The 24,195-nt window shown below is 51.0% G+C and overlaps 9 protein-coding genes across 9 annotated transcripts; 3 read left to right on the top strand and 6 right to left on the bottom strand.

Annotated features, from left to right (window-relative positions):
• Positions 1-212: 212 nt before the first annotated feature.
• Positions 213-1,739, top strand: VFPPC_05914 (pentachlorophenol 4-monooxygenase; the record flags this gene model as incomplete). The annotated part of the gene is made up of 1 exon (XM_018285030.1): positions 213-1,739. The coding sequence occupies one exon, from the start codon at positions 213-215 to the stop codon at positions 1,737-1,739; it is 1,527 nt and encodes a 508-aa protein (XP_018141981.1).
• Positions 1,740-1,780: 41 nt separating this feature from the next.
• Positions 1,781-3,928, bottom strand: VFPPC_05915 (C6 transcription factor; the record flags this gene model as incomplete). The annotated part of the gene is made up of 4 exons (XM_018285031.1): positions 1,781-2,932; positions 2,986-3,453; positions 3,516-3,531; positions 3,600-3,928. The coding sequence occupies 4 exons, from the start codon at positions 3,926-3,928 to the stop codon at positions 1,781-1,783; spliced, it is 1,965 nt and encodes a 654-aa protein (XP_018141982.1).
• A 469-nt stretch (positions 3,929-4,397) lies between these two features.
• VFPPC_17953 (beta-mannosidase mndA) lies at positions 4,398-4,877 on the bottom strand (the record flags this gene model as incomplete). The annotated part of the gene is made up of 1 exon (XM_022429621.1): positions 4,398-4,877. One exon carries the CDS (start codon positions 4,875-4,877, stop codon positions 4,398-4,400), a length of 480 nt encoding a protein of 159 aa, XP_022285325.1.
• Positions 4,878-5,572: 695 nt separating this feature from the next.
• VFPPC_05916 (hypothetical protein) lies at positions 5,573-7,048 on the bottom strand (the record flags this gene model as incomplete). Its single annotated transcript, XM_018285032.1, has 1 exon — positions 5,573-7,048. One exon carries the CDS (start codon positions 7,046-7,048, stop codon positions 5,573-5,575), a length of 1,476 nt encoding a protein of 491 aa, XP_018141983.1.
• Positions 7,049-10,507: 3,459 nt separating this feature from the next.
• Positions 10,508-10,918, bottom strand: VFPPC_16239 (hypothetical protein; the record flags this gene model as incomplete). Its single annotated transcript, XM_018293992.1, has 3 exons — positions 10,508-10,710; positions 10,778-10,819; positions 10,873-10,918. The coding sequence occupies 3 exons, from the start codon at positions 10,916-10,918 to the stop codon at positions 10,508-10,510; spliced, it is 291 nt and encodes a 96-aa protein (XP_018141984.1).
• Positions 10,919-12,441: 1,523 nt separating this feature from the next.
• Positions 12,442-12,768, top strand: VFPPC_16240 (hypothetical protein; the record flags this gene model as incomplete). The annotated part of the gene is made up of 1 exon (XM_018293993.1): positions 12,442-12,768. The coding sequence occupies one exon, from the start codon at positions 12,442-12,444 to the stop codon at positions 12,766-12,768; it is 327 nt and encodes a 108-aa protein (XP_018141986.1).
• Positions 12,769-15,093: 2,325 nt separating this feature from the next.
• On the top strand, positions 15,094-17,368 carry VFPPC_13926 (RNA binding protein; the record flags this gene model as incomplete). Its single annotated transcript, XM_018291698.1, has 4 exons — positions 15,094-15,249; positions 15,354-15,411; positions 15,590-16,296; positions 16,415-17,368. 4 exons carry the CDS (start codon positions 15,094-15,096, stop codon positions 17,366-17,368), a joined length of 1,875 nt encoding a protein of 624 aa, XP_018141987.1.
• A 1,303-nt stretch (positions 17,369-18,671) lies between these two features.
• Positions 18,672-20,771, bottom strand: VFPPC_13927 (histidine kinase group protein; the record flags this gene model as incomplete). The annotated part of the gene is made up of 1 exon (XM_018291699.1): positions 18,672-20,771. One exon carries the CDS (start codon positions 20,769-20,771, stop codon positions 18,672-18,674), a length of 2,100 nt encoding a protein of 699 aa, XP_018141988.1.
• A 573-nt stretch (positions 20,772-21,344) lies between these two features.
• Positions 21,345-22,985, bottom strand: VFPPC_05919 (chromatin assembly factor 1 subunit C; the record flags this gene model as incomplete). Its single annotated transcript, XM_018285034.1, has 6 exons — positions 21,345-21,519; positions 21,576-22,061; positions 22,116-22,631; positions 22,690-22,741; positions 22,805-22,858; positions 22,949-22,985. 6 exons carry the CDS (start codon positions 22,983-22,985, stop codon positions 21,345-21,347), a joined length of 1,320 nt encoding a protein of 439 aa, XP_018141989.1.
• Positions 22,986-24,195: the final 1,210 nt, after the last annotated feature.

Below are 24,195 nucleotides of genomic sequence, written 5' to 3' on the forward strand. Positions count from 1 at the left end.
ACCACGGACGAAAAAACACCATATATCGGTGCATAGAAACTCCCGAATCGCTTCCAACTCCCGAATTGCCAAATATTTCTATGACCTCCAAGATATTTTGATCCGGGTATTTCGTCATTGACGACTTTCCATACTACCCTTACAAACGTACAAATAGCCGCAATGAATCACCAAAGCTTGCCCTCTATGGCGGCCACCACCTCATATAAATCATGCACCTCTACGACGTAATCATCGCAGGCGCCGGGCCAGTAGGCCTCTTCCTCGCCACAGAACTAGCCCGCTCAAATCTTTCCGTCCTCGTCCTCGAAAAGGATGCCAACCCCTTGTCTCCGTGGAAGGTAGATCCTCTTGGGCTACGGAGTCTCAATTCCATATCCCTTGAAGCTTTCTACCGTCGCGGTATTCTCTCCAAACTTGTTGACCTTGACAAACGTCCATCTGCGCCGTCAAAGTCTGGTGGTTTCCAGTTTGCCGGTGTTTTTGCAGGTATTGTATTGGACGCAAGTAGGTTCGACTTGGCGCGCTTCAAGTACCGTCTCCCTGGGCCGACACTCATTACACTCGGCACGACAGTTGAGGAGGTTGAAGGTGTGCTGGCGCAAGAGGCAGAGAGGCTGGGCGTGACTATTCTCCGCGGATGTCCATTCGCGACTGTGCAGCAGGGTGACAACGGTGTTACCGTTGGCGCTGCCGACGGCCAGAGTTACAGAGCTGGATGGCTCGTCGGTTGTGATGGTGGCAGAAGCGCAGTTCGGAAAGCTGCAGGATTCGAATTTGGCGGCACGGATGCTTTATTCACCGGCTACGTTTGCAAAGTCGAGCTTGAAAACGCTCATGACCTAAAACAGGGTTTCCAACTGACCGAGGATGGGCTGTATATCCTCCGAAAAAACGACGCTTTATACCTCATCGATTTTGATAATGGCGCATTCGACCGCGCAAACGAACCAACGCGCGAGCACATTGAGAAGGTGTTGCACCGCGTGTCTGGAAACACCGACGTCCAGCTCGCAAAGCTGCACCTTGTGACGACCTTCACTGACCGCTGCAAGCAAGTGACGAAGTATCGGGACAACCGCATCCTTCTCGCGGGAGATGCGGCCCACATCCACCCGCCTCTGGGCGCTCAAGGATTCAACCTCAGTATAGGAGATGCCATGAATCTAGGTTGGAAACTAGCCGCCACTGTGAAGCAGGAGCTTGAGCATGGCACAGCAGACATGGCCTTACTTGACACGTATGAGAGCGAGCGGAAACAGATTGCAGACTGGGTCATTGAGTGGAATAGAGCACAGATTATGACGATGAAGCCTGGTGCATATGGAGATGCGCTGCAGGCAGTCATGAGGGATGTCATCAGTACAACTGACGGCTTGAACATGTTTGTTGCTCGAACGTGGGGCCTGTTGCAGAGATATGTGCCCGACGGTGATGCCCATGAGTTGATTGGGTGCAGTGCACCGGATTTTGAGTTTGGTCATGGGAATCGACTGGGGAGCATGTTGGAAACAGGGAAGGGGTTGCTGGTTGATTTTGGTGGTGATGCCGCGTTGAGAGAGTTGGTTGGAGGCTATGACGGTAGAGTTGAGTACATCAATTTCGAGGCCAAAGATAAGATAGGGTTGAGAGCGTTGTTAGTTCGACCTGACGGGATTGTCGCGTGGGCGGTTGATGATGACGGCGAGCTTGACTTGGCTAGTTTGAAACATAGTCTCACAAAGTGGTTTGCAGTTTGATGATTGAACTTGGCAGTTACTAGACATGCCGTTTCGGGCTATTATTTCCACTCCATAGACGTAATGTTTGATATATCGCCCTCAAATCCAGCTTGATCGAGGTTGGCAAAGTCCAAAACTGTTGCCAAATCGCCCAGACCACCACCGCAAACATCATCCAAATCAAATTCGTCACCATTTGGTCCTCCATCCAAAGGAGGGACAAGAGAATTCTCCAGACTCGTCAGCGCAGCATCCGCCAACTTCTGCCTCACTGTCAACACGAGCTCTGGTGTTGTCTTTTCCCCATCCCGGTACTTGGCCTCCATTGTTTCCCAAGCCCCCAGGACCAAGTTCGTAAATGCTTTGAAATGCGTTCCACTGCAGGCATTCGCGGAGCTGAACCGAGCCACAAAATTATCGTTCAAAGCCTTCCAGGCTTCCTCGATGCGTGGTCCGCCGTTGGCGCCATTGCTTCGTGCCTGGAGATGCTGCATTATGTGGATGTATGCCACAAATGGGAGATGCTGCCGTAGGAACCAGTGGTACCCTTTCGTCGACGGCGCCTTCATCAAGGTCGTGTCGCACTGCAGAAGCCGTAATGCTTGATTCATAGCGTCGGCGCTAAATTGTTCGTCAGGAGACGACGCGGGTCGCGCAGAGTGCTCAACGAGATGAAGTTTGGCAAGTTGAGCTCGATTCGCCCAAATAGTCATAAACTGTATGGGGTTTTCTTCTCTGCAACTACCAAGACGCTTTTCAACCACTTTTTCTAACTCTGCTACATTGTCATTGACAGGACTATGTTTAGCAAGTACACTCAGACGAGTGTTGGTGAGATCAATATGAAGGGGTGAATGACGAATATACTCGCCGATTTCACAACGAACAACAGCAAATATGGCGTCCGATGGATAGTCTTGTACGAGCGGTACCTCAGCCATGTCGGGCCGTAGCTCTGCATCTCCAATATTGGTCGGGATCTTGCAATCCCAGGTTGGAACCAACGTCGAGGAGACAGAGTTGGCCACGGAGCTGACACGACTATCAAGAAGCACCAATGCCCACCAGAGCCTCCGACGCATCTCTGCCTCGAAAACCGTGCATTTAGAGTTTTGCGTTTCATCGTGAATGCGCAGCCGCTGCGCAATGCGGATAGCGATCCCGAGCATGGAATCCAGCGACCGGGCGTGGACGATGGCATAGGTAGATAGCTAGAACACATCAATACAGCGACAGAGAGAGAGTCAGGCCAAAGTCATCGTACCAAATAGAGATACAATGCCGTCAAGGTATCTAGGTCCTCAGTCTGCAAAAAAGCAGTATTCATCAGCGCCTGCTGGCAGCCGAACCGAAACCGCATCAGCAGATCCTCCCGTGGTGAACCAAACATTGCCGGACAGTCTTCCGGCTCGAGACTTGTCACGGAAATACAGTAAATGCTAAACATGAGTGCTTCAAGAGCAGCATCCACACCAAACAAGGTGCCAGCTACTTGAGTAATTCGACTTTGCAAGGAAGGCGTATGCGTCACCTTGAGCAACGGACTGACATTGTCGAGATATACCTGCCACAACTTGAAGATGTGTGCCGGCGGAGGATGCAAAGACGAAAGATGAACGAAAGTCTGGCGCGATCCAAAGAGAATGTTGTCTTCGTTGTCCATGGAGCGGTCCCAGGAGGTAGTGAGGACATTTTCACGGAACTGGCTGCTCAGAAAATCGGGAGGTTGCGGCTTCAGACAATGGTATAAGCGTTGAGCTGTACTATGCGGTAAATCATCAATGAACTCAATACCTTGTTTTTAGAGTTCCTAAACGAAATGTCAGTCAAAGGGTTCAGTCTTGAAAGCACCGTCTCCCACGTAGGGCGAAATCTAACTCTAGTTTCCCAGTGTTGGATCCTCCGTCTTCCTCTTCCGAGTCACTACTCTCTTTCTCGACACCAGTCTCCGGATGCAGCGGGGCAAACTTGACGCCGTTTTGCCTCATCAAGTCCTCATATTTTCGAAGACGCTCCAGCAGCTCTCTTTCGGGAAACCGACGGCGTCGTCGTCGTGGCGCTGTAGCGGGAACACATTGAACGTGTTGCTTGATGCAGTTTGTGCATGGGAACGAACGACTGCACTTGACTTTACGTTGCTGGCAGAGCAGACAGGCCAGAATACGTTGCGGCCTTGGTGTTTGAGGCGCGGGTATTGCTGTGGACATGGTGTGGATGGGTGATGATGGAACTGTGACTGTTTGGCGAGGTTCGAACTTGACTTGAGCAATGTCCTGAGGCTAGACGGCTGACAGTCTGCTAGCGTGTCCATTCACGAATAGATTGCAGGCATTTCAATAATTAAATTCTTTATGATTACCTGAGCCAAATAGCTTTAAACTTCAATTATATCTATTACTTGCATTACATGAGGAAGGGGAATTTTTGTGGCACACACAAACCTTCAGAAGGGTGCTATGCGAGACACCAGACGAACCATGATTGAGACACTCAAACAACTTCGCCGTCTAGATCGCATCCTTTATTTAGAGCCTTGCCTAAAAGTACTTAATATTCATCACATTAGTACACACAGACGTCTATAGTCAGGTTACATTACAGATTAGACACTACACAAGACATCTTCTCCCCCACATCCCACTCTCACCACCTCCTCACCCTTCAGTGCCTTCACAATCACTCCCTCTTCTTCACCTCCTTCTCCCCCTTCACCTCTCCCTCCCCTCCAAATCCCACGCCCAACACAAACGCCAACCTCACAGCCGTAATAAACAAATACAAACCCCCCACAGCCCTATCATCCGCCGACCACAACCGCGGCTCCAACCTCCCCTGCCTCTCCAGCGCGAAATACACACCACTCAGGCCCCCAAAGTCGCTCAGCAGCAGCGAAAACTGCAACACCTTCCACACAGACAAGTCCTCCGAGACCCGGGGGATCAGGGCGCTCATCACGGCGACGGCCAGCGCCAGGCCGCCCGCCTGGTGGAAGAGGAAGACGGTGTTGGGGTCGTATGTCGAGAGGGGGGCCATGGATATGACGGCCTGGTCGGGGGCGAGGAAGTTTAGGTAGACGCCGTAGAGGGCGATGAGGGGGTCGATGTAGGCGAAGAAGTAGGTGTAGAAGGTTGGTACGGCGGCTATGGGGGTGGACATGGTGATGGTTTGAGGTTGGTGTAGTTGAGATGTGGGTAGTCGTGAGGTGGTGGTGATGTTTGGTAGGTGGTTGAGATTTGCGGCTGGATTAATATAATGGTGATGGGAAGTTGTAGATGTCACAGATAAACATTGAAATTGGTGAGAAACCAAGCACAACGAGGGATACCATATAGCTACTAAATATCCGTCTGGTCCCTCGGTGGTGGAGTGGCATGGAAAGTTTCACGTTACTAACCAGAACTCACGGTTAGCCAAAACTCTCAAGGCATCAATGATCCAACAGCCACTTCCTTCCTTCATCAGCCCTAATCCAGCCTCATCGTAGCTCGTGGTCGCGGCCCTGTTAGCCCCCGATAAAATAACTCCTTGGCCGTCAAATCTCAATCTTCTACCGTGAAATGTACGGCTAGGTCAGCTACAGCAATTGCACGCTGCTCACCACATCGGTCTTCGGTCTTCTTGGCGTGTCCGCCAATCCCACATCTCACTTTGACAGAAGGTCAGACTTTGTTCACGCAGTTCGTACAGGGTACATCGTCATCAATACATCAATTCATCACATCATAAGAACCATCCTAATTAACAAACCCATTGCCCCCACCGTCCAATTGAATCTGTAAATACTAGGCGTGAACCTTTATTCTCCCAAATCGAAGCTGGATCCTAAGACTTTTCCTGTGTCCCAGTACGCATTACACAATTGACTCGGCGCTCTTGCCCTTGGTTTCTGTACTTTTTAAAAGATCCCGTAGACTGCCTTCAGCTCGACCCTTGGGTCTTGAGGCGTTTGATTTCCATGGTAGCCAACCTGTAAGCGCCGAGAGAATACCGGTGTCTGGTGGATCGTCCTGAATCGAAGATATTGATCCCCGTGCCACATGCTCCTCCAGCTTGTCTGGTCGCGACGGGGGATTGTTTTTCGAAGGCGGTTTCCTTGATTCACCTTCCGCGGTTGTCCTCGTCTCCAATTGACTGTTTGATGCACGCGGCAATGCAGGTTCACTCACTAACGCAGTAGCAGATGTTCGGGGTGTTGCGTCCGGTGTACCGTTCTGTCTTGAGCTGTCTATCAAAGCTAATGAAGTCGATGGCCGTCTCGCCGGTGTCCTCGGCCGTTGTTCGCCCTCCTGAGATTTGGAATCGCCCTGTTCACTGCGTGAAGATGTCGTCGGCGATGAGCGGCCAGAGGTCTTTGTGGCCCGTCGTCCACGGACCTCATTGGCGAGCTCAGAAGCCGACTTCTTTTTGGACTTTTCCTCGTCCGATGACCGACTTGATGACATGATGGTTTCTAATGTGCCCATTGCTCTACTATTTCTCCTTGCCGCCTGTCTCCGCCGTCGTGTAGTAATTCTCAACTCTCCTTCATCATCTGATGATACTGCTTGTAATGTCGGGCCCTGAGGCTCATGCCCCTGTGTCGATGCAAGGAATGAGGTTCCGGACCCATGCGGGGCATAGTGAACCTCGTACTGGTTGCTCAGGGAATACCGTGATCGAGCACAAATCTCGGCTATCCTGTCCAAATCAGAGTTTATATCACCCGTGCCTGCATCGGCTTCCATATTTGCCATGAAGCTCTTGAATGTGAAGGCCTCCACGGGGGGCAGGTGGGTGTCTTGTTGAGACTCGACAGAAGGCATCTTCCCATTGTACACTCTCGCCATGGTGCTCAGCATTCCATTCCCAGCCGTTGAGACCTTGCTTGAGAAGGGGAGAGCCCGAGTCACACCGGCCACTGGGCCACCAACCTCGGACCCGGCCCCACCACGACCAGTTCGGCGTCGAGTGGAACTATCGTGCCGACTTGGAGCAGGGGAGTAGTAGCTGCGGACAATGACAGGTTCGGAATAGGTGCTGGATTGGGCACCTGTGGATTTCGCATAGCGGTGCCTGCTAGGGTAATGGCTGTTGAGCTCTCGTAGCGCCGAGGTTCGGTGTTCAGCCGTGGTATCATCTACGGGGATGGCTCTCCCTTCTGCTGTTGAAGGTGCAACGCTGGTTGACGTAGGATTGGGTCGAAAGGGCCTTGTCATTGAGAATGGGAAAGGTTCCCGTCTTGTATCGGTGGTACGCCGAGTTGATGACGCTGTCGAGGCCGGGGGTGGTGGACGTGTTTGAGGAAGTCGGGTATGTGGAGGAGATGGCGAAGTACTTGTCGAAGTCATGGTAGACTAGACTCCAAATCAAAACGACTAAATTATAAGTCAGATTTCGGATTTGTGGACGCTTGCTTGCGCCCCTTGCCACGACATCGGTCGTTGAAGTGGTACATTCGACAGGACGGGAAAAAAGGAGGCAGAGAGACAGGAGTGTAACGGTCTCAGGAACGGGAAACGGGGTGCGATTGGCTTCGATGCCCGATTCTGTCGTCTGGAACACCTGTTCCCGTGTTGTTGGGATCGTCGAGAGCCGCTCAAGTAGGGACAGACATGTGCTGATAAAATGTCAAGTCCCCAACGTCGAATATCCTGCCACGTCCGTCTGCAGTCAAGTCAACTGGTCAACTGGTCTTTGGTCGGATGGACCCGAGCCAGCCACAAATCGAACCCTGCGTTCGTTCACGGTTACGTGGTTTGCTTGTTTCGCTTTGCTTTGCCGCAAAATATGTTGGCTATATGCACGTCGGTGTGTGTGCCAGCGTCAAAATGTTTGGATGTTGTCCGGTCTTGTTTGGTCTGGTCTCGTCTGATTTGATTCAACGTCCCCGCCAAGTTGCCTTCCAGTCTGGTTTGGTGAGTGGTCGATGTGTGCCGCTCAGCTCAAAGGGGGAAAAAAGGCGGGGGAGGGTCGAGTCCTGTCCTTGTTCTGTCTGGTGCGGATCGAAAAACGATGGGGCGACTTGCTGCAATGAAAAAGACGGCTTTATTCAAGGGACTTCAGACCACCACGGTGCATACGCAATGGGCACGTTGTTTTCAGGGGAGCTGAAGTGCAAAGAGAAAAATTAATTAAATGACATGGGTAATAGGAAAAGATGAGGAGTAACTGTACAAGGAGTGGTGAGCAAGCAGCAGCTAGAGCCAGATGCTGGGAAGACAGATGATCAAGGAGTATGGTGCAGCGTTAGTGCAGCCAAATTACTGGTACAACCGTGGACACCCAGACGAAATGTGACAGGAAATGCGATACTGTGGAATAAAAAGTACAGCAACTGCTGCGAGGAGGCGTGCAGAAGAGAGAAAAAAAAGGGCCAAATGCATCCGTCAAATGGCAATTCAACTATTCTTGCACTACCAATGCATGGTGTCGTTGAGTGTGTCGTGGCCGACATCCAACGGCCTCGCGAGGTCAAAGCACCTCCATTCTACGCGCGCCACTTTTCATCCCACACCTCTCTCCACAATCATCCATCCTCCTCCACGTCAAACAAGACTCTTCGCATCGTCACGAACTAGGCTAAGCTTCATTCTGCCCCCTGCTGCGTTGTCCATGCATTTCCAACGCCCAATGATCTGTCGCCTTTTTAAGCCGGACACATGGCGGGGGGCCTCCATCACACCGACGTGGACATGTTCTTGTCGCTTTGTTTCTCACCTGTTCCCACATGGGAAGTCGACTAGCCATGTCAACATGAACACTTGTTGATAACTGGACAATGGCAAAACTGACCAAATTCATGTATGCTGCGAGGGCTGACCATGTCTTCTCTAGTCGCATGGTTCAGTGTTCCGAGAGCGCCATGTCTCGCCCCGTTGGTTTGGTTCGCCGAGATGGGGCAGGCTGAATCACAGATGGCCCTCATCTTCATGCTACCTCACGATGGCAAATTTCTTCCGATGGATATTGATCGTGGCCTTTCCTGTGATCTAACCAATCTCCTTAACATACCCAAGCTCGGACATGACTCATGCTGACGTTTGAAAGAAGAAATATGCGTTCAGCTAAGCGGCCTAGAAGTCTCAGCTGTTTTCTTCTGTCGTGTTTCTTCCATGCGTTCTCATCAATGGGCATCGGCGTCGAGAAAGTGACACCAACAAGACGAATTGTTGTGCTCGCATGCAAATTTAAACGTTAAAAAAATCTTGTGGCAATGTACTTTTGCGCCCAGTCTTCATTTCCTTCAGGTTTCCAATGCCAAATACACTCGTAGGCATTTAAACCGATAGTATCATTTCAACAAGATGATTGACCTGGTGCAGCTCCCATAGGCACATCCTTCTACTTTCCATGATCTCAGCTAATCATGATGGTGCATTTGAAGCAAAGGCAGAGCGTGGGACGACGTCAAGCTAACACGCAAGGTCACGACATCTAAAAAACATTCTAAGAAAAACTAACCTTCATGTTCGTTCAATTGCCCCTGTCATTCTACTGATTGATGCCGTCGAGAATAGGGGCGTATTATTGTCCTTGAGCCTTGAGTACACGTGCTACATACACTAGGAATAATCCATATTCAGATTTGTACTGATGTCACCATCAAATTGAGCCGGCAACAAGTTCGTAGTCGAGCTTCCATTTTCTCGAAATTGGGGCGTCATCACAATTGGAACAAGTCACATCTTCTACGATGCTAGGAAGTGTCACTGTGTTATAATTCCCATGCATACGTGTGCCACGATCTCAATCGCCAACATGGAAATTCAGCAAACCTAGATAACCAGCAGGGGGATTTTGAATACCTCCAGCCCCGGGGTAGGTTGGCTATTATCCTTATCCCGGTATAGACATCTTCCTCGGGAAGGGTGCTTGAGAGTTACGGTCCAGCAATGACCAGAGTGGACGTCTAGGTTGTCCCTTAGCGGACTTGACTCCAAGCTGTTGTTCCTATCAGTTAGTCTTTGTAACGTCGGGCGCAATACCGCATCTCGCTAATTGGCGGAATGAGATCATATAACTATTCCTCTAAGTCGCCGAGCTGAACTCATTATATCCCGTTAGCTTGCTCTTCTCCGAACCCTTGCAGCCATGCCTACTCCCTACGGAGAACATCAGAACATCGTTGACATTGCCTAGCAATGAAATATTGCCTCCTCCACTGTCGAATTTCCCTAGTAAGAATACTGGCTAGATCGACTTCAGTATACTCTGGTGTCCGAAAAGAGGAGACGCATTTCTGGCAAAACTATAGGCAACAACCCCATTACGAATCGCTAGGCTGGATCATTCATTCACTCATTGCAGGTGTATAAAGCGGATTGGATGGCATCTTACAAGAAATTCCTTAACCTAAACAAATGCAATAGGCTGATAGAAACCGCCACCAATCGTAGTGCCTCCAGGTTTTCGTCCTTGACGAGATTGGTTGACTTGCATCTGGAGTTCAAGTTACGTGACCTTTTGACGTAAAAAAACGTTAATTATTGCACCCATGAGAGAGCCGTCAGCCAGCTCTAACAGATGCCCAACGCCAGATTGAGCTGGTTTACACCTACTGGGGTGCATTCATTAAGAAAAGTCAAGATATTCTGTATACACTACTCCGCATAAAGTCTGTCCAGTAAAAATTCATAGTCGTCAGTACGCCAGAAAGTGAGTCGGTCAGCTTCCTCCCAGACCTCTAATGGAGCTCATCACCTTGGTCTGATAACTTGGAGGCAAACCAGGTCGACCACAATCTCCCTTGCCAAACACATATACCCCATCGTCTTCCCTACTACTGAGCTGCTTTAAGGTAGTCGATGCTAGCGAGTAGACTGGGCAATTGTGCCATACCCCTGGCCGCCGGTTTGCACGTTGTCAGAATAGACGCCTGGCGCACGGCTGGTCGGGAATCGTCCTTCGTGTGCCTGTTCGCGGCGATCGTAGTAGATATACTCGAGATAAAAAGCATGTATATGGCCCGGAAGGTAGCCCAGAATTGTCAGGCAAATATTGATGAACAAATCTACGATACGTCAGCCAGGTCCTGGATCGAAACAACGAAAAACAAGATCATGCCGAGAGACACTTACCCATGCCACATCCTGCCACAGCCCACACACCCAGAGGCGGGACTTCACAACGCTGTCAGCATCTGTTCGAAAGCTCGAGGAGCTGAACTACTCACATAAGATGGTGATGAGGACAATGAGGATAGCGGATGCGACGCCCATCTTTGCTACTGGGAGCAGTACCCGACGTTGAGCAAGCTGATGGATTAGAAAGCGGGGAGCAAAGCTACAATGTTGCTCGAGTTCAAAATGGCTGGACTGCAGAACTCGCAGTGATGGCCGACAGCTGACAATATAAATCGGGAGACGAGCAAGTAAGTAACTGCGGAGATATCGTTTAGGAATGATGATTGATATGAGGAGTTGGTTGGAGGAGTGAAGTCGGCGTCGTCAACCGTCCGGCTGGTGGCGCAACTTGATTGCGTTGGCAATGGCACGCATGATGCAAATGTGAGTTGCCAACAGTGACGCTCTGCCAAAACTGGCTGGCAGTGGGCAGCGCAGTGCAACTCTGGGGGTTTAGTGCTGTCACTGGTGTGATGGGCCTTCAAGTCCAGAACGTCTGCATGACGTAACCTGCACGTGCCCAGTCATGGCAGCTCTGCGACATCCGGAGGCAAGAGCAGGAAAGAGCCAACCGTAGCAGCCAGCAAACAGGACAGCCAGCATTGGCGTGAAGTGGTGTGTGACCAAGCCTTTTCATCCGCTCTTGGACAAAGTTTATTGATGGCGTGTTTGTTTGTGCCTGGTGGCTTTGATTTGAGGGCAGCCAAGTCCTTTGAGCAGTTGTGGGGGGAGGTATTGAGAATTTGAGATACTGGAGGCTTTTGCACCTACCTTCTCATCTATCCTCACTACGACGAACAAACCTCATCCCTCAGTGGAATACGGAACAGAAACAACACTGGTCACACATCGTGGTTGTTGGCCGTCAATTCTGCCAACCCACCATCTTTTGCCTTTGCCTAAAAATAACTTGAGCCATGCAACCGAGTCTGAGACAAATGGGAAGGTGCGATGCGATGTGATGTATGCTTGGTGACTGAGAAACTCGCGGGTAGCGGCTGGTCTCCCGCAGACGCTGTCAGCCATGAGATAGAGGCGGAAGTGAGGAAGGAATCGCCTTGCTGTTGCCTCATACGTTCCGAGCTGATGCTGTGTTGCCAATGCATGGGACCTCCCTGGCAAGCCACCCGCCCATTGTCTCTCAGCCTTTCGATGAGGCATCATGAACGAACGAAGTTGATGTGCCTGGTGGAACATGTCTAACCACCTACTACGCGACCAACTTACCTGCCTAGCTCAGCTTCCGGTTTGCTCGGCCATAACCAACTCATCACTAATGAAGCTTTCTTTGTCTACTGAGCTCCTCCGGCTTCGGAACACATCGGAGAGCTTCAGGGGTCAACGCAGCGTGCCGAACATTTCTGACTCCTCAAGTGCTGCGTTTGCGTGCTGCCCAAGCCTCGAAGGATGACTTCCTTCGCGTTTATGGCCCTGATCCCGTGTGGCTTTCCCCTGCATCAAAGTCCACGACCCCGGCCATGTATCGACATACTTTGGACTGCATTAGGTCCAACTCGCCTGACAAAGACGGGAACATTTACCGTCTCCTTCATTCCAGGAGGCAGCCTGATAGTTGAGAAACTCCACCCTTGTGCAGTAAATGGTCTGAGAAAACAGAAATGCGAGGATGGATTCCGAACATTTCGTCCTCCGTTGACTACATAATGCGGAGAGCCAACATCTGCAATATGAATGTCATTGTCGCGAACTGGCATCTGGCAATTCCACGAAAGAACGAGAATGGGTTTTGCCTATCGACAGGTCTCCATTTCGGCACACAGCCTGACTGTATTATTGTGCAAGACATTCGGTGTTTGATGAACATTCGTCGGTCAGCTGACAACCCGGAGTCATCGAAAGACGAACTGTTGGCAAGAGGAGTGAGGAGTGAGGAGCTGCCAATACCTGGGTCAGGCATGTACACACCGATATGCGATTGGCAATGAGGGCTAATAATGGAGCTTCACATGTGCCATAATTGGAGGAGGCACCAGCTTGCTCAGATCGATACGTGCATTGCATTACATTACCACCCGCAACCAACCATCAGGCTTTGGTCCCGTTGGTCTCATAACTGTTTGGATCGAACCACAGATATTGACAAAACACTCACACACAATGCGCCGCCGATTACTTGTGTTAGAGAAGTGCTGTTCAGCACTGTTCACAGTCAATCCCCTTGGACGAGTCTGGTTGCTTGATAATCTTGCCGACGTCAGGTCTGGACGTGGCGTCATGGCGCCGCTAGTCAATGCATTTTCATTCCCAGGTACGGATTTCTGGGTCAGCATCCCGCGAGCCCTTCCGGTTTAGTGGGAATTGGCGTCAGGGTGAGTCCTTGTCGAAACAGACGACTTGGGAACTGTGCCATTTTCGACCGTTTGGGGATTGTGGCTTGCCATTTTGCGATGAGTTCACCTCATGCCAGGCACTTGTTTCACCTCCTGGCTCCGCGGCTATCCCATACCGCTTCATTGGAAACCTTGATGCGATGAATGGTTATCAGTCCATGTGGACGACCTCCTCGACCACTGAAGCTACAATCCATAACACTAGCTTCATCCATCTGCTGTGTCGAGGCAGCCTATCATGGGTCAATGTATCTTGTTGAACGACTGCAGACATCATCTTGTCCGCAGCCAAGGCCCTGAGCGTGTTGGGTGGCTTGGCCTTGACCTGCATTCCTCCAGCTATTCGAGGACCAGACAATTCGCACCACACGCACCAGTCTGATGGTGTGAGCAGTCAGTGAGCCCTTGTTCTAACGGCTCTCTCCTGTCCTGTGGCTCCTCGGCAGTGGATCCTTAGAGATGGAGCGAGTGGACACTCTGTACTCCAGTTCTGAGCATCACAACCTATCCGCTTGACGATTCTGCATCCGCTGGTGGCTCATATTCATGGCTTACTCTTGAGCATTGTGCATATGTACGTGGGCTCTAGGGATTGCGGAGAACAAAGTAGTCTCGACGGGCTGTCAGTACCAAAAATTGTAAGTGATGCATGTTGCGTCTGAAGTAACCCCGTACTCCATATCAACCTAGGTACCCAGGTAATTAGGTACTCATCTGTTTGTTACAGAGCATCTAGTTTATTTCCCGCTTTTGGTTTTCTGCGACACTCTGTCGGCCGGTCCACACAGGGCGATTGCTTGTGGCCGTCTACTCATCAAATTGGTCCCGTTGCCACAGATTGGAAGAGAGGGCTCCTCATCCAACCCATCTCCATGCATGTCCCACGTCCAAAAGGCCAACGATGATGGCTCACCAACAAGTCAAGTCTGGTCAAGCCAGATGGATGACCATGACCATCAACTGATGGCCATGCCACAGCACCCAGCACCAGATGCCCTGTGTGTTGGACCCATGGCCACTGTCCGTTGTTCGTCTGCTCAACTGGTCTCCACGGCTCTCGTACCTGTCACTGTGCCTGTCTGATGTCTGGTGGCAGTGGTCCACATTCACCCAATCGGTCAAGTCCATGTCTGGCATCAAACCAGACCTTGACAGCACCGCCTTGCCCAGTCCCAACCCATTTGATGTCTACTCTGGTCAAGCCTGGTCTGATTCAAAGCAAGTTGGCCTCCTCCGACTTGCCCATTGACCCCAGCGCCTTCTCATAGGCGGTCTCTGTTGGTCCCTACCCCCCCCATACGCAGTTCCTCCAGTTAAGTCCAGTCTTCTTCATGCCCTGCTGGGCGGCAAAATTACTTTGCTTCCATGTCGTCAAGTCTCGCTGATGGGTGCGAGGACGTAAGAATTGCACATTTATTTTGGTGCTGCCAGTAATTACATTTATCATTCTTGCACGACCTTTGACTGTGTGTTCGTCTTTTTTTTTTTTTTTTTTCTGGTGCCTGGCATGGTCTGGTCATCCTTTTTTTCGGCCGCCCCTCTTCTAGCTGAATTCTGCCAACCGCCAGGCCGCCCACAGTCCACAGTCCACCAGACAGTCCACTGTTCCAGCCGCTGTCCTTCATCGGCCTGTGCGATTCTCCAGCTCCGTCCGGCCTGCGGCTCTTTTTGCTCGGCAAAACCTCCTGAAGCTTCCAGTTGGCGTCTTGTCAACCCCAACAATCCTCAATCCCGCTACCGTCGTACCTTGGAGAACCGGCTGGGTCACAGGCTGCATCTCCGTCCTTTCTCTCTTTTCCCTGATTCGACCTTCTTTGCGAAAGTCGACAAGCGAGCAGATTACACTTCGACGCTGCCGCTCACGCCAACCCACCTCCTGCGTTGCTCGTTTTGAGCCCCCCGAGCGCTCCGCCCGACATCATGTCTTCTCAGCAGGTTTCTCAACTCAACGTTGATCGCTATGTTGTCATCCATGTTGCTACAACTTGCGATGAGCACGGTGTCTATGTGACCAAAGACTCCGCTGAAGTCATTGAGCTTGGATGGATTCTTCTTGATGCCAACACGCTGGATGAGGTGAGATCTTCCCACCCACTCCATCAATTCGAACGGTGTTATCAAGTTGGACACAATTCCCAACGGGAGAAGCCATTGCTAATGTTTATATCTACAATCCACAGATCACACACGAAAGTGTGCTTGTCAAGCCCGTCAATACCCCAATCACCCCCCTTTGCAGTAAGTAATCCAGCTTTTGTTGTGGTCAATTCCCTCTCGCATCTGGTCACTGCATTTTGTCTGTTTTTCCATAGCCTCGACACCAGAGCACCGTTATTCACATAAGCACCTGCTTTGCCTACTATGTACTGCCTGCCGGTTATCGGAGCAATTTAGCTAATATGTCACTTTTTCACAGCGAGTCTGACCACTCTCACCTGGGAACATGTTCGAAACGCGGGAACCTTTAGAGACGCCATCTCTCGATTCGACACTTTTGCCACAGAGTATTTGACTTCCAAGAACCTCGATTTTGTTTTTGTGACGCTTGATGCTTGGGATCTTCGTGTTCAACTTCCCCGAGAGGCTCGCGATAAGGCCGTTGTCCTACCCCCTTATCTCCAGCACTCCCGCACATTCGACCTCCGCACTGAATATCAGCGATGGCAGCAACACCACCCAGAATCTCTGCCCTTCGGCCCGTCGATGCTCTCCAATATCTGTGCTGCTCTCGAAGTCGAGCCTGTTCAATCTAGTGCCCCGATCAAGCACAACCTTCCATTCCACTTGCAGGCTCTCGCCCCTGCTTCTCCTCGCCGCGCCATGGAAGAGGCCATCACCCTTGCTCGTGTTCTCCGTGGCCTGATTCGCAAGTCACAGCCTCCCCAGGAGCACCCCGATGTTCTGACGAGGCCCATGGATGCTAGGGCTGATGTCCGGGCTTTCCTTTCTGAGAGAAGCAAGGTCCTCCATATGTCTGGACTTCCACATGATACCACTCAGTCAGAGCTTGAGAGTTGGTTCACTCAGTTTGGTGGCCGTCCCATTGCATTTTGGACTCTCCGTACTCCGGAGCAACATAAGCCCACCGGCACCGGCTTTGCTGTTTTCTCTTCCCACGAAGAGGTAAGCGTAATTACCTTTTAACCCCAATAATCCAAGCGGCGGAAGTTCACCGACTTCTTGTGCCTATGGACTACGCAGGTACATGTTGAACTTTATACTAACATAACTCACTATGCAGGCTGCCGAGAGCTTGTGCATGAACGGCCGAGCATTGAATGAAAAGGCCATCGAAGTTTCTCCCTCGTCCAGCCGTGTTCTTGACCGGGCCCAAGATATTCTCACTCCGTTCCCTCCCAGCAAGAACCGCCCCCGACCTGGCGACTGGACCTGCCCTTCGTGCGGCTTCTCTAACTTCCAGCGCCGAACTGCTTGTTTCCGATGTTCGTTCCCTGCTGCCGGCAGTGGACCAAGTGGTGGTGAAGCGGCCGGTGGCTATGGCTATGGCGGTGGTTACGGGCCTCCGGCCATGATGCCACCACCACCTCATGGTGGCCATCACGGTCCGATGGGCCATGGTGGCCGTATGGGCGGTGGTGGTGTCGTTCCTTTCCGAGCTGGTGACTGGAAGTGCGGTAACGAGGTCTGTGGGTATCATAACTTCGCCAAGAATGTTTGCTGCCTGCGTTGTGGTGCCAGCAGAGCAGGCGCGGCTGTTGTTGCTGACTCCGGCTACCCTTCCCCAATGGACAACTCTTCTCAATACAGCATGAGCCAGGGTTCGATGGCTGGCACTCCAGGTCCGGGTCCTTTCAACTCTGGCAACTCCTTTGGTTCTGGGGCCGGGTACAATCAGCATTTTGGGGGCCCTCCCAGCCACTTTCTCCCCGCGGGCATCGGCGGTGGTGCAGGTGGTTATCCAAGCTCCATGAACAACCAGAGTTTTGCCACGACTCCTGGATCTCACTCTGCTGGCCCCTTTGACAGCCGAGCTGCCGAAGCGGCTTTCCAGTCTGCGTCCAATGGGCCCGCTTCTGCCGGGTCTGGGCCTGCAAACAACTTTTACAACAACAACAATAACGGCGAGAACGATCCCTTCGCATTCCTTTCAAGCGGCATTGGTGGGCTTTCTGTTAGCGGTAACGATGCTCGACAGAACGGCGGTGGTGCTCCTCCAAGCAAGTCGCCTGCTTAAGTCACCTCGACTTCCTGTGAGGATGGTTTAGGGGCCGGCTATTTTCGCACAAGGGATTTCTTAGACGGTCATTTTCAACCTGACGGTTGCGTATCTATCTGTCGAATTTTTCTGCCCACAATTCAAGAACGACTTTGGAATGATGAACATAGAGAGTACTTGACCTTTGGCAAAACGAAAACATACTTCTGGACTTAGCTTGCTATTTTCAAGGGAAAGGGGGGTATCGGTGCGTATTGGCTTTTTATTTTATTTTTCGCAGGACCAGGACGGAGTGTCGGACTACTATTTCAGGCGGGATGTGGTAAATCAAAATTTGACAGGATGGAAAGACAAAAGTGACACTATACCACGGCTGCTCTGGGTTGACGAGACTTCGGTAAAGGATTTGCTAGGACTATGTCGTTTTTTACTTTTGTTTTCTTTTCTCGCATTTGTTTTCTTATGTGTCTGTCGCAGTAACGGAGGGCGGCCGCCATCTATTGTGGTACAAGGGGGTGGGAAGGTTGAGGCGGACTGGGACTTGTGGGACGGACTGTGGTATTTTGCTGGAAAGCCATTCCCGGATGGGTGCATAGCGAAAGGGAGTGTAAGGGTATACCTTTGGCCGTGGCGTGTGACATGAAATATTCCGGTTTCACTCGGTGTCTGCATATGCTTGCCCGTCGTGGGATCTAGGTCGTGTTTTTTTATACTTTATGGATCCTCGCCTCTGGCCGACTGTTTTCGCACTTGTTGCTTTGTGGCCCTTCCCTTGTTGATCCTCGTCTTGTCATTTCTTATCTGTGTTTCTTCTTTTTCGTTCTTGTCAATGTCTTGTTCTGTATTTGCACTTGCTCTATATGCGTCACATGTTGATGGCTTTTTTCTACCCCATTTTCCCCCTACTATCCTGTCTTTCTGCGTGACCAAAGCTAGACATAGTTTGCGGAGAGGCACGGCATTGCGCTGGTTTTATAGGGAAGTAAATTAGTTGTCAGGGATGGGGAAAGTGCCAAATGGATGTAAGAGGGAGAGTAGGAAGAGGTGCGGGTATGTGTATATTGGGCGAGGAGTCGGGGAGCTTTTGACGGAACAAAATGCATAACAACTTGAGTCCTATAAATACTGTTGATTTTCTCCATGTTCACACGCTTGTTTGTATGATCAAGAAATAGTAACGGAACTAGGCGGACTATTGACAATATATTGGAGAGGGTGAAGGTTTTTGTGCATAGAGTCTGGTTGTAGGTCACTCTTAGCTGTTTTCAGTTCATTAATGAAAAGCTATATACTTTGTAGCGACGCAGATACGGCTACAGGTCTAAGCATAATTACCAAGTAGTCTTTTCAACGACTCACTAGGCTCGACACCATGGCCATTGAGATACGCACTCAGCTCACGCAGCAAGGGATCCCCTTGCTCATCATCATACGCACCTCCATCCTCAGTCTCATACTCGTCTACACTCTCATCGTCATGCATTTCTTCGTCCTCCAGCACAATTGTCTCTGCTTCCTCGCTGTCATCTCTGGGCCTCGCTTTATCAGCCTGCTCCTGATCCAACCACGCCTCCCAGTCCCAGTCCCCGTCCGTATGCTCCTTATGATAATTATGCCAGGCTTGTGCTCTGAGCTCCTGATCGCCGCTGATTTCAGGAACTACCGTCGTCAATGCCGCGTTGACGAATTCCTCCCAGCCTTGCTTGTCGTTCTTCTTTGGCACACGGACCTTGTTGCCATCGTTGCGAGGAGGACGAACTATGAAACCACGGTCAATTTCCTCGTCGAGCGTGTAGAGCTGGTTTTCTCCATCGCAGTCATATTCAGACACTTCTCCCGTCCAAGCCAGCGCTCGCAGGCGATCGTCTTCGTCGTCATCTAGAATCTTCTCTTTCTCCTCCTCTGACAGGTGGAAGAATTTCTTCTTCAGTGCGTGCTTTTTCCTCCAGTGATACGAAGTATCCATGTGCTTGAGTGTATTCTCCTCATCAGAGATATACAGTTCCTCCTCCGTGGGGACGATATTCTCTCCGGTTAGGGTGTCGCAATACCCCCACATCATCATATACATTAGGTGGTCCTCTAGATGGAGAGTTCGTGCCGTTCCCTCTATTGGGATGAGTTCATCTGGACGGAGGAGATGGTTGTCCCCTAGGCCCCAGCCCTCGTAGTGCCCTACCCCAACTTCATGCAGGGGAACACCGTGGATGGTGGTCTGCTCGCCGTCAGGGTTGGCGACCAACTCGGGGGGCGCATCGAATTGATACCGGACCTGGAGGTCGATTATCTCGGAGAGAGTGGTGAATTTCTTGCGCATGAGCAGCTGCCACAGGGGGTAGAGCCCTTTTTGACCGAGAATCAGGTGGAGGAGTTCGAAACCACCAGGACCGTAGGTGGGATCGTTGAACGCCATGAGAAGCTTCATGAAGAACATCTGCGCGTTGTAGATGTGCTCGTTTGACCAGATTTCTTTGTTGCGCATGAAGGCCTGGCGTTGGCCAGAGGTAGGTACGTCCATTAGCAGCCAGAGTCGTAGGAGCGTTCCATGCATCGACTTGGGCATGAGGAAGCCATTGCGAGCCATGATTCCAAGAATTTGTCTGCAGCATCTATCCCTTCCCAGAACGAGCTGAAGGTATCGTAAGCCGGGAATGGAGCGAATTTGGGTCATGAGCCGAGGGTTTGTTCGCGCAACGTCCGAGCCTCGACACTGTTCATGCCATGTTCTCCCTGCAGGATCAGTCACCAAATATCGCCTGTACAGACGGAACTGGAATACCTTGCCCGCTTCTGGGGCCCTGTGGTCAATCCACATACGTATACTGGAAAGCATATGCTCATTAAGGGCATTATGAAACGTGCGGCTCGTAGCGTATAGATTGACCATGTCCTCAGGGGCGAGGTGCTTGCCCAGCTCAACAGCCAGTTCGACGCGAGAACACATGGCGGTGATAAGATCCTGATTATAGTGCTTGAGGCTAAGGGGAGCGGATTCTCGCTGACTATTGTACGGGTCGTCTCTGCCAAAGTACTGCTCTAGGCCGTCGTCGTCAAACTTGAACCGCTTGGTGGTTTGGCCGTCAGCCTCTTCTTCCACTACTCTCGGCTCGGGATCCTTCTTTTCATTATATTCGTATACTCCGTTTCCCATCTCCAACAGGTCCGCCTCCATGTCGTCGAGGATGGAGATGCCGCGGTCTCGAACTTCAGCCTTGATGGCTTTTTCGCGCTCAACCTCATTGGTGGCATATTGCTTGATCGCCTGTGCTATTCTTTCCAGGGTGACGGGCTCGGTGGAAGATGAGTTGAGATCTCGTAGTTGGTCGAGTGCAATGTGAGTGAATATAGCGGCTTCTTGGGTGTTGAAGCCATAGGCGCGGGCGTTGCGCTTGATGCGGTTGGGATTGAATGGGAGACTCATTTTCGGCGAGTCGCTGCAGTGAAGATTGGGAAGAGTCTGGAATTAAGGGAGACGTTGCGGAAGAGGATACTAGAGTTAGAAAATACAAATTATCAAGGAGCTGGGATTGCTGTGCTTATGCAGGAGAATGCAAGAGAGGTTGGTAGGTCTGCATTCTTGTTCAAGCGGTGTATTGTCGCTGACTATGATCAGACGGACTCACCTTTTGTTCACTGCTGCTTTGAGGTCGTGTTTACACAATGACTTCTCACTTTTCATTGTGGGACGGGCAACCAGAAGACAAAGTGAACCAGGCCAAACACTTCACCTCTTGCCAGCTGTCACTCCGTATTTTGAGCAATCAACGCAACAGCTGGAACATACTCTGTTGAAAATTGTGTGGATGTGACGATGTGAAGAACTACCAAATCAAAAACCTAACACGAAACTTCAGTTTTATTCCGCGGACTCCATTCCGTTGCCTTAATTGTCACAGTGAATCCCCAGTCTTGCCATCAACATTGAACAGAACCTGTCCGTCTCCTCATCCTATGAAGACCGACCCTTCCTCCCTTCTGCGAACTTCCACCTCATCTATCGGTCAAGCTCATCGACAGGCAACTCGCCGTCATCCTTGCCGACAATAGACTCTGCGACCTTCCAGATTTGCAGCAGATTGTCCTCGGCGGCACTGGCAACTAGCCATGGCTCGTTGGGGTTCCAGCTGAAGTCGGCAAGGTGATTGGTATGTCCGCCGTGCATGAAGAGCCTAGGGTCATGTTAGCACACCCATAAATGAGAGTCGTAGAGTCAGGGATGCCGTACAGTTCTGGGGGTCCGTCATCTTGGTCATCAGGCAGTTGCTCTTCTCCCACGCGAGAGAGATCCCAAAATATGATTCTCCTGTCGTAGCTACCACTACCCAAGATTCCAGCCTCACTTGGGTGCCATGATAAGCTCGTCACGGCATCATTGTGTCCCTCGAGGGTGTGAACCTTCTCTTTGACGTTTCTTAGATCCCAGATGCCAACAGTCTTGTCTGCAGAGGCGGTAGCAACAAGGACTTCTGAATTAGGGTTGAAAGCAAGGGCATTAATTGCATCGAGATGGCCGCGTCTAGCAACGAGAGCTGCCGTAGATGTGTTGTCATGTCTGATATCAACAATTTGAAGTGTTTGGTCGTCACTAACAGACCCAATGAAATTCTTCGAGATGGGATGATATTGCACATCATTGACAACCTGTGTATGGTGAGTGTATCTGCGCGACGGCTTGAGAATTTTGGATTCGGCCTCGAGCGTTTTCAAGTCCCTAGCCATCGTCAGCTTCTGATGCCTGGCCCAATACAAGACTACCGCTACTCACCATAGGCACATTGTCTTGTCTTCACTTCCGGAAGCTAGGCATCCAGCCTCGTGGGGATTCCAGGCGAGGCCGAACCCTTCCGACTTGTGACCAACCAGCTCAATCTGGGCATTCACCTTGCCAAGAGTGGTTGGCTGAAGAGGGTGCTTGGTGCGGTCAAAGATGAGGATCTTGCCATCGACACAAAGCGTGGCGATGATATCTGGGTTTTGAGGCTGATACCTAGCCTTGTTTACCTCACCGGGATGCTCAATCTTCTGGACAATGTCGCATTTGATGGCAGCAACGTCGCTAGAGTTTCCATAGCCACCAATTTCGCCTCGCTCCTCATCGTAATTGGCCGGGTTCGGCGTGACAGCTTTGGGGATTTGAACATCGGCAATCTGCAGGAAATTTGTACTCTCGTCGGACGTATGCGTGCCAAGGAGCAGGCGGTGCATGCGGTAGTTCTTGCCCTCTGGTTCCTTGACGTCCGGGAACCACTGGACAGTCAGAGTTGGCCACGTCAAGGCCGTCCTAGCACACAATTAGATCATGCATATTTGTCACGGATTTCCTGTAGCTTGTAACGTACCCCAGAATCATATCGTATAGAAAGGGGCTGTTTTTCTTCCATGTCTTATACTCTGCGTCGGCGGGGTTAGCTTCCTTCGTTTGCGACGGGTGGCAGGAGTTTAAAGGCTACGAACCTTCGTTGATGAGGCGCTCAACCTGATCATCATCCTCTTCATGGTTCATTTCAACTTCAGGACACGGGTTAGTTACGACGCTAGATTCGTCACGGTCGACTGGGAGGCAGAATTGGGAACGGCGAGGGAAGGGTTTAAGCTTACCATCAACGTCGGGATCGGATACCTGAGCTGGAGGCATGGCGGCTGATGGCAGGAAAGGGTATACGGACCCGCGTGTGCTTTGGAAGTACTGAAACAAGCTCTTGCGGTTGGTGGAGGCAGCAATGGCGACTTATGGTTGCAGAACGACGTCGTTTGCACACGATCAATCTCCAGAAAATGGAGATAGCTGGAAAGCTCGCACGCGTCGCGCGTAAAGTGTTCTGGGTGGAAGGTGACAGCCAACCAATAGGCTACGGTCCCTGCGTGGGTGGGGCTCAGCAATCATCGTCCTAGGTGGCTGGTTTGTGCGCTTTTGTTGCGCAACTCTGGTCTGGGACCAAACACAGATCTGGCACTCGGCTGTCTCAAGCAAGCTTGTGCCCTTACCCTGTACCTTTGACAGATGGAAAACCCATTTCTGTTTTAAGGGCACAAGAGGTCTTGATTGATATGTGCAGTCGAATGGATATTGACTACAGGTAGCAGGATTTTTAAGGTCTCCAGCAGCTACACCTGTCAACTCTGTTTTTCTATGTGCCTATGGACGGCAATAGTCCCATCTAGAAGACCTGCAGATATCGTGGTGCAATTCTTTGAACGTGCAAGAAGATGACAAAGTGGGCTCGAGTGTGTTATCCTGGCCTTGACCCGGGGCGTATGCTCGAGAATAAATGCTGTAAAAAACTCCTTGGAGTTGAAGTAGAATAAGCTCCTTTCCTGTCGCCGCCGTAGAAGCCCTCAATGTCCTCGCTTCTCTCGATTACTTGGTATGGAGTATCATGGAGAGCCAACTGACTTCCATTCTCAAGTCCAGCTCAAAGACGGACTGGAGCTTAACTTGGAACTAGACCGGACCCCACCCCACATTGAGCCTCCACTGCCTTCTGCCTTCCCCCACCACATTGGCTCCAAACTGCTCGCATCCAATTGATGGAGAAGCGTGATCGTTTCGGTCACGACTGTTTTGTTTCTGTGCATCTTCCAGACTTCTAAACTTCTCCAACTTCATTACCACATCCCCCCCTTCTCCCCTAGCTGATCCCTTCCATCAGCTGCAGAAACCGCGATATATTTAGATTCAGCCTTATTTTTCTTGGGGCCGTCTTGATTTCTTCTGGCGCATCTTGGACTGGTCAAATCGATTCGAGCGGGCGTGTATCTTTTGCATTGCGCAACCGAACGACATACCTGATCGAGTTTTGGAAGAGATTCGTGTCGCACTGCTTGCCATATCTTGGTCTTGATCT

The sequence above is a fragment of the Pochonia chlamydosporia genome, chromosome 5 (assembly GCF_001653235.2).
Source record: "Pochonia chlamydosporia 170 chromosome 5, whole genome shotgun sequence".
Lineage (NCBI taxonomy): Eukaryota > Fungi > Ascomycota > Sordariomycetes > Hypocreales > Clavicipitaceae > Pochonia > Pochonia chlamydosporia.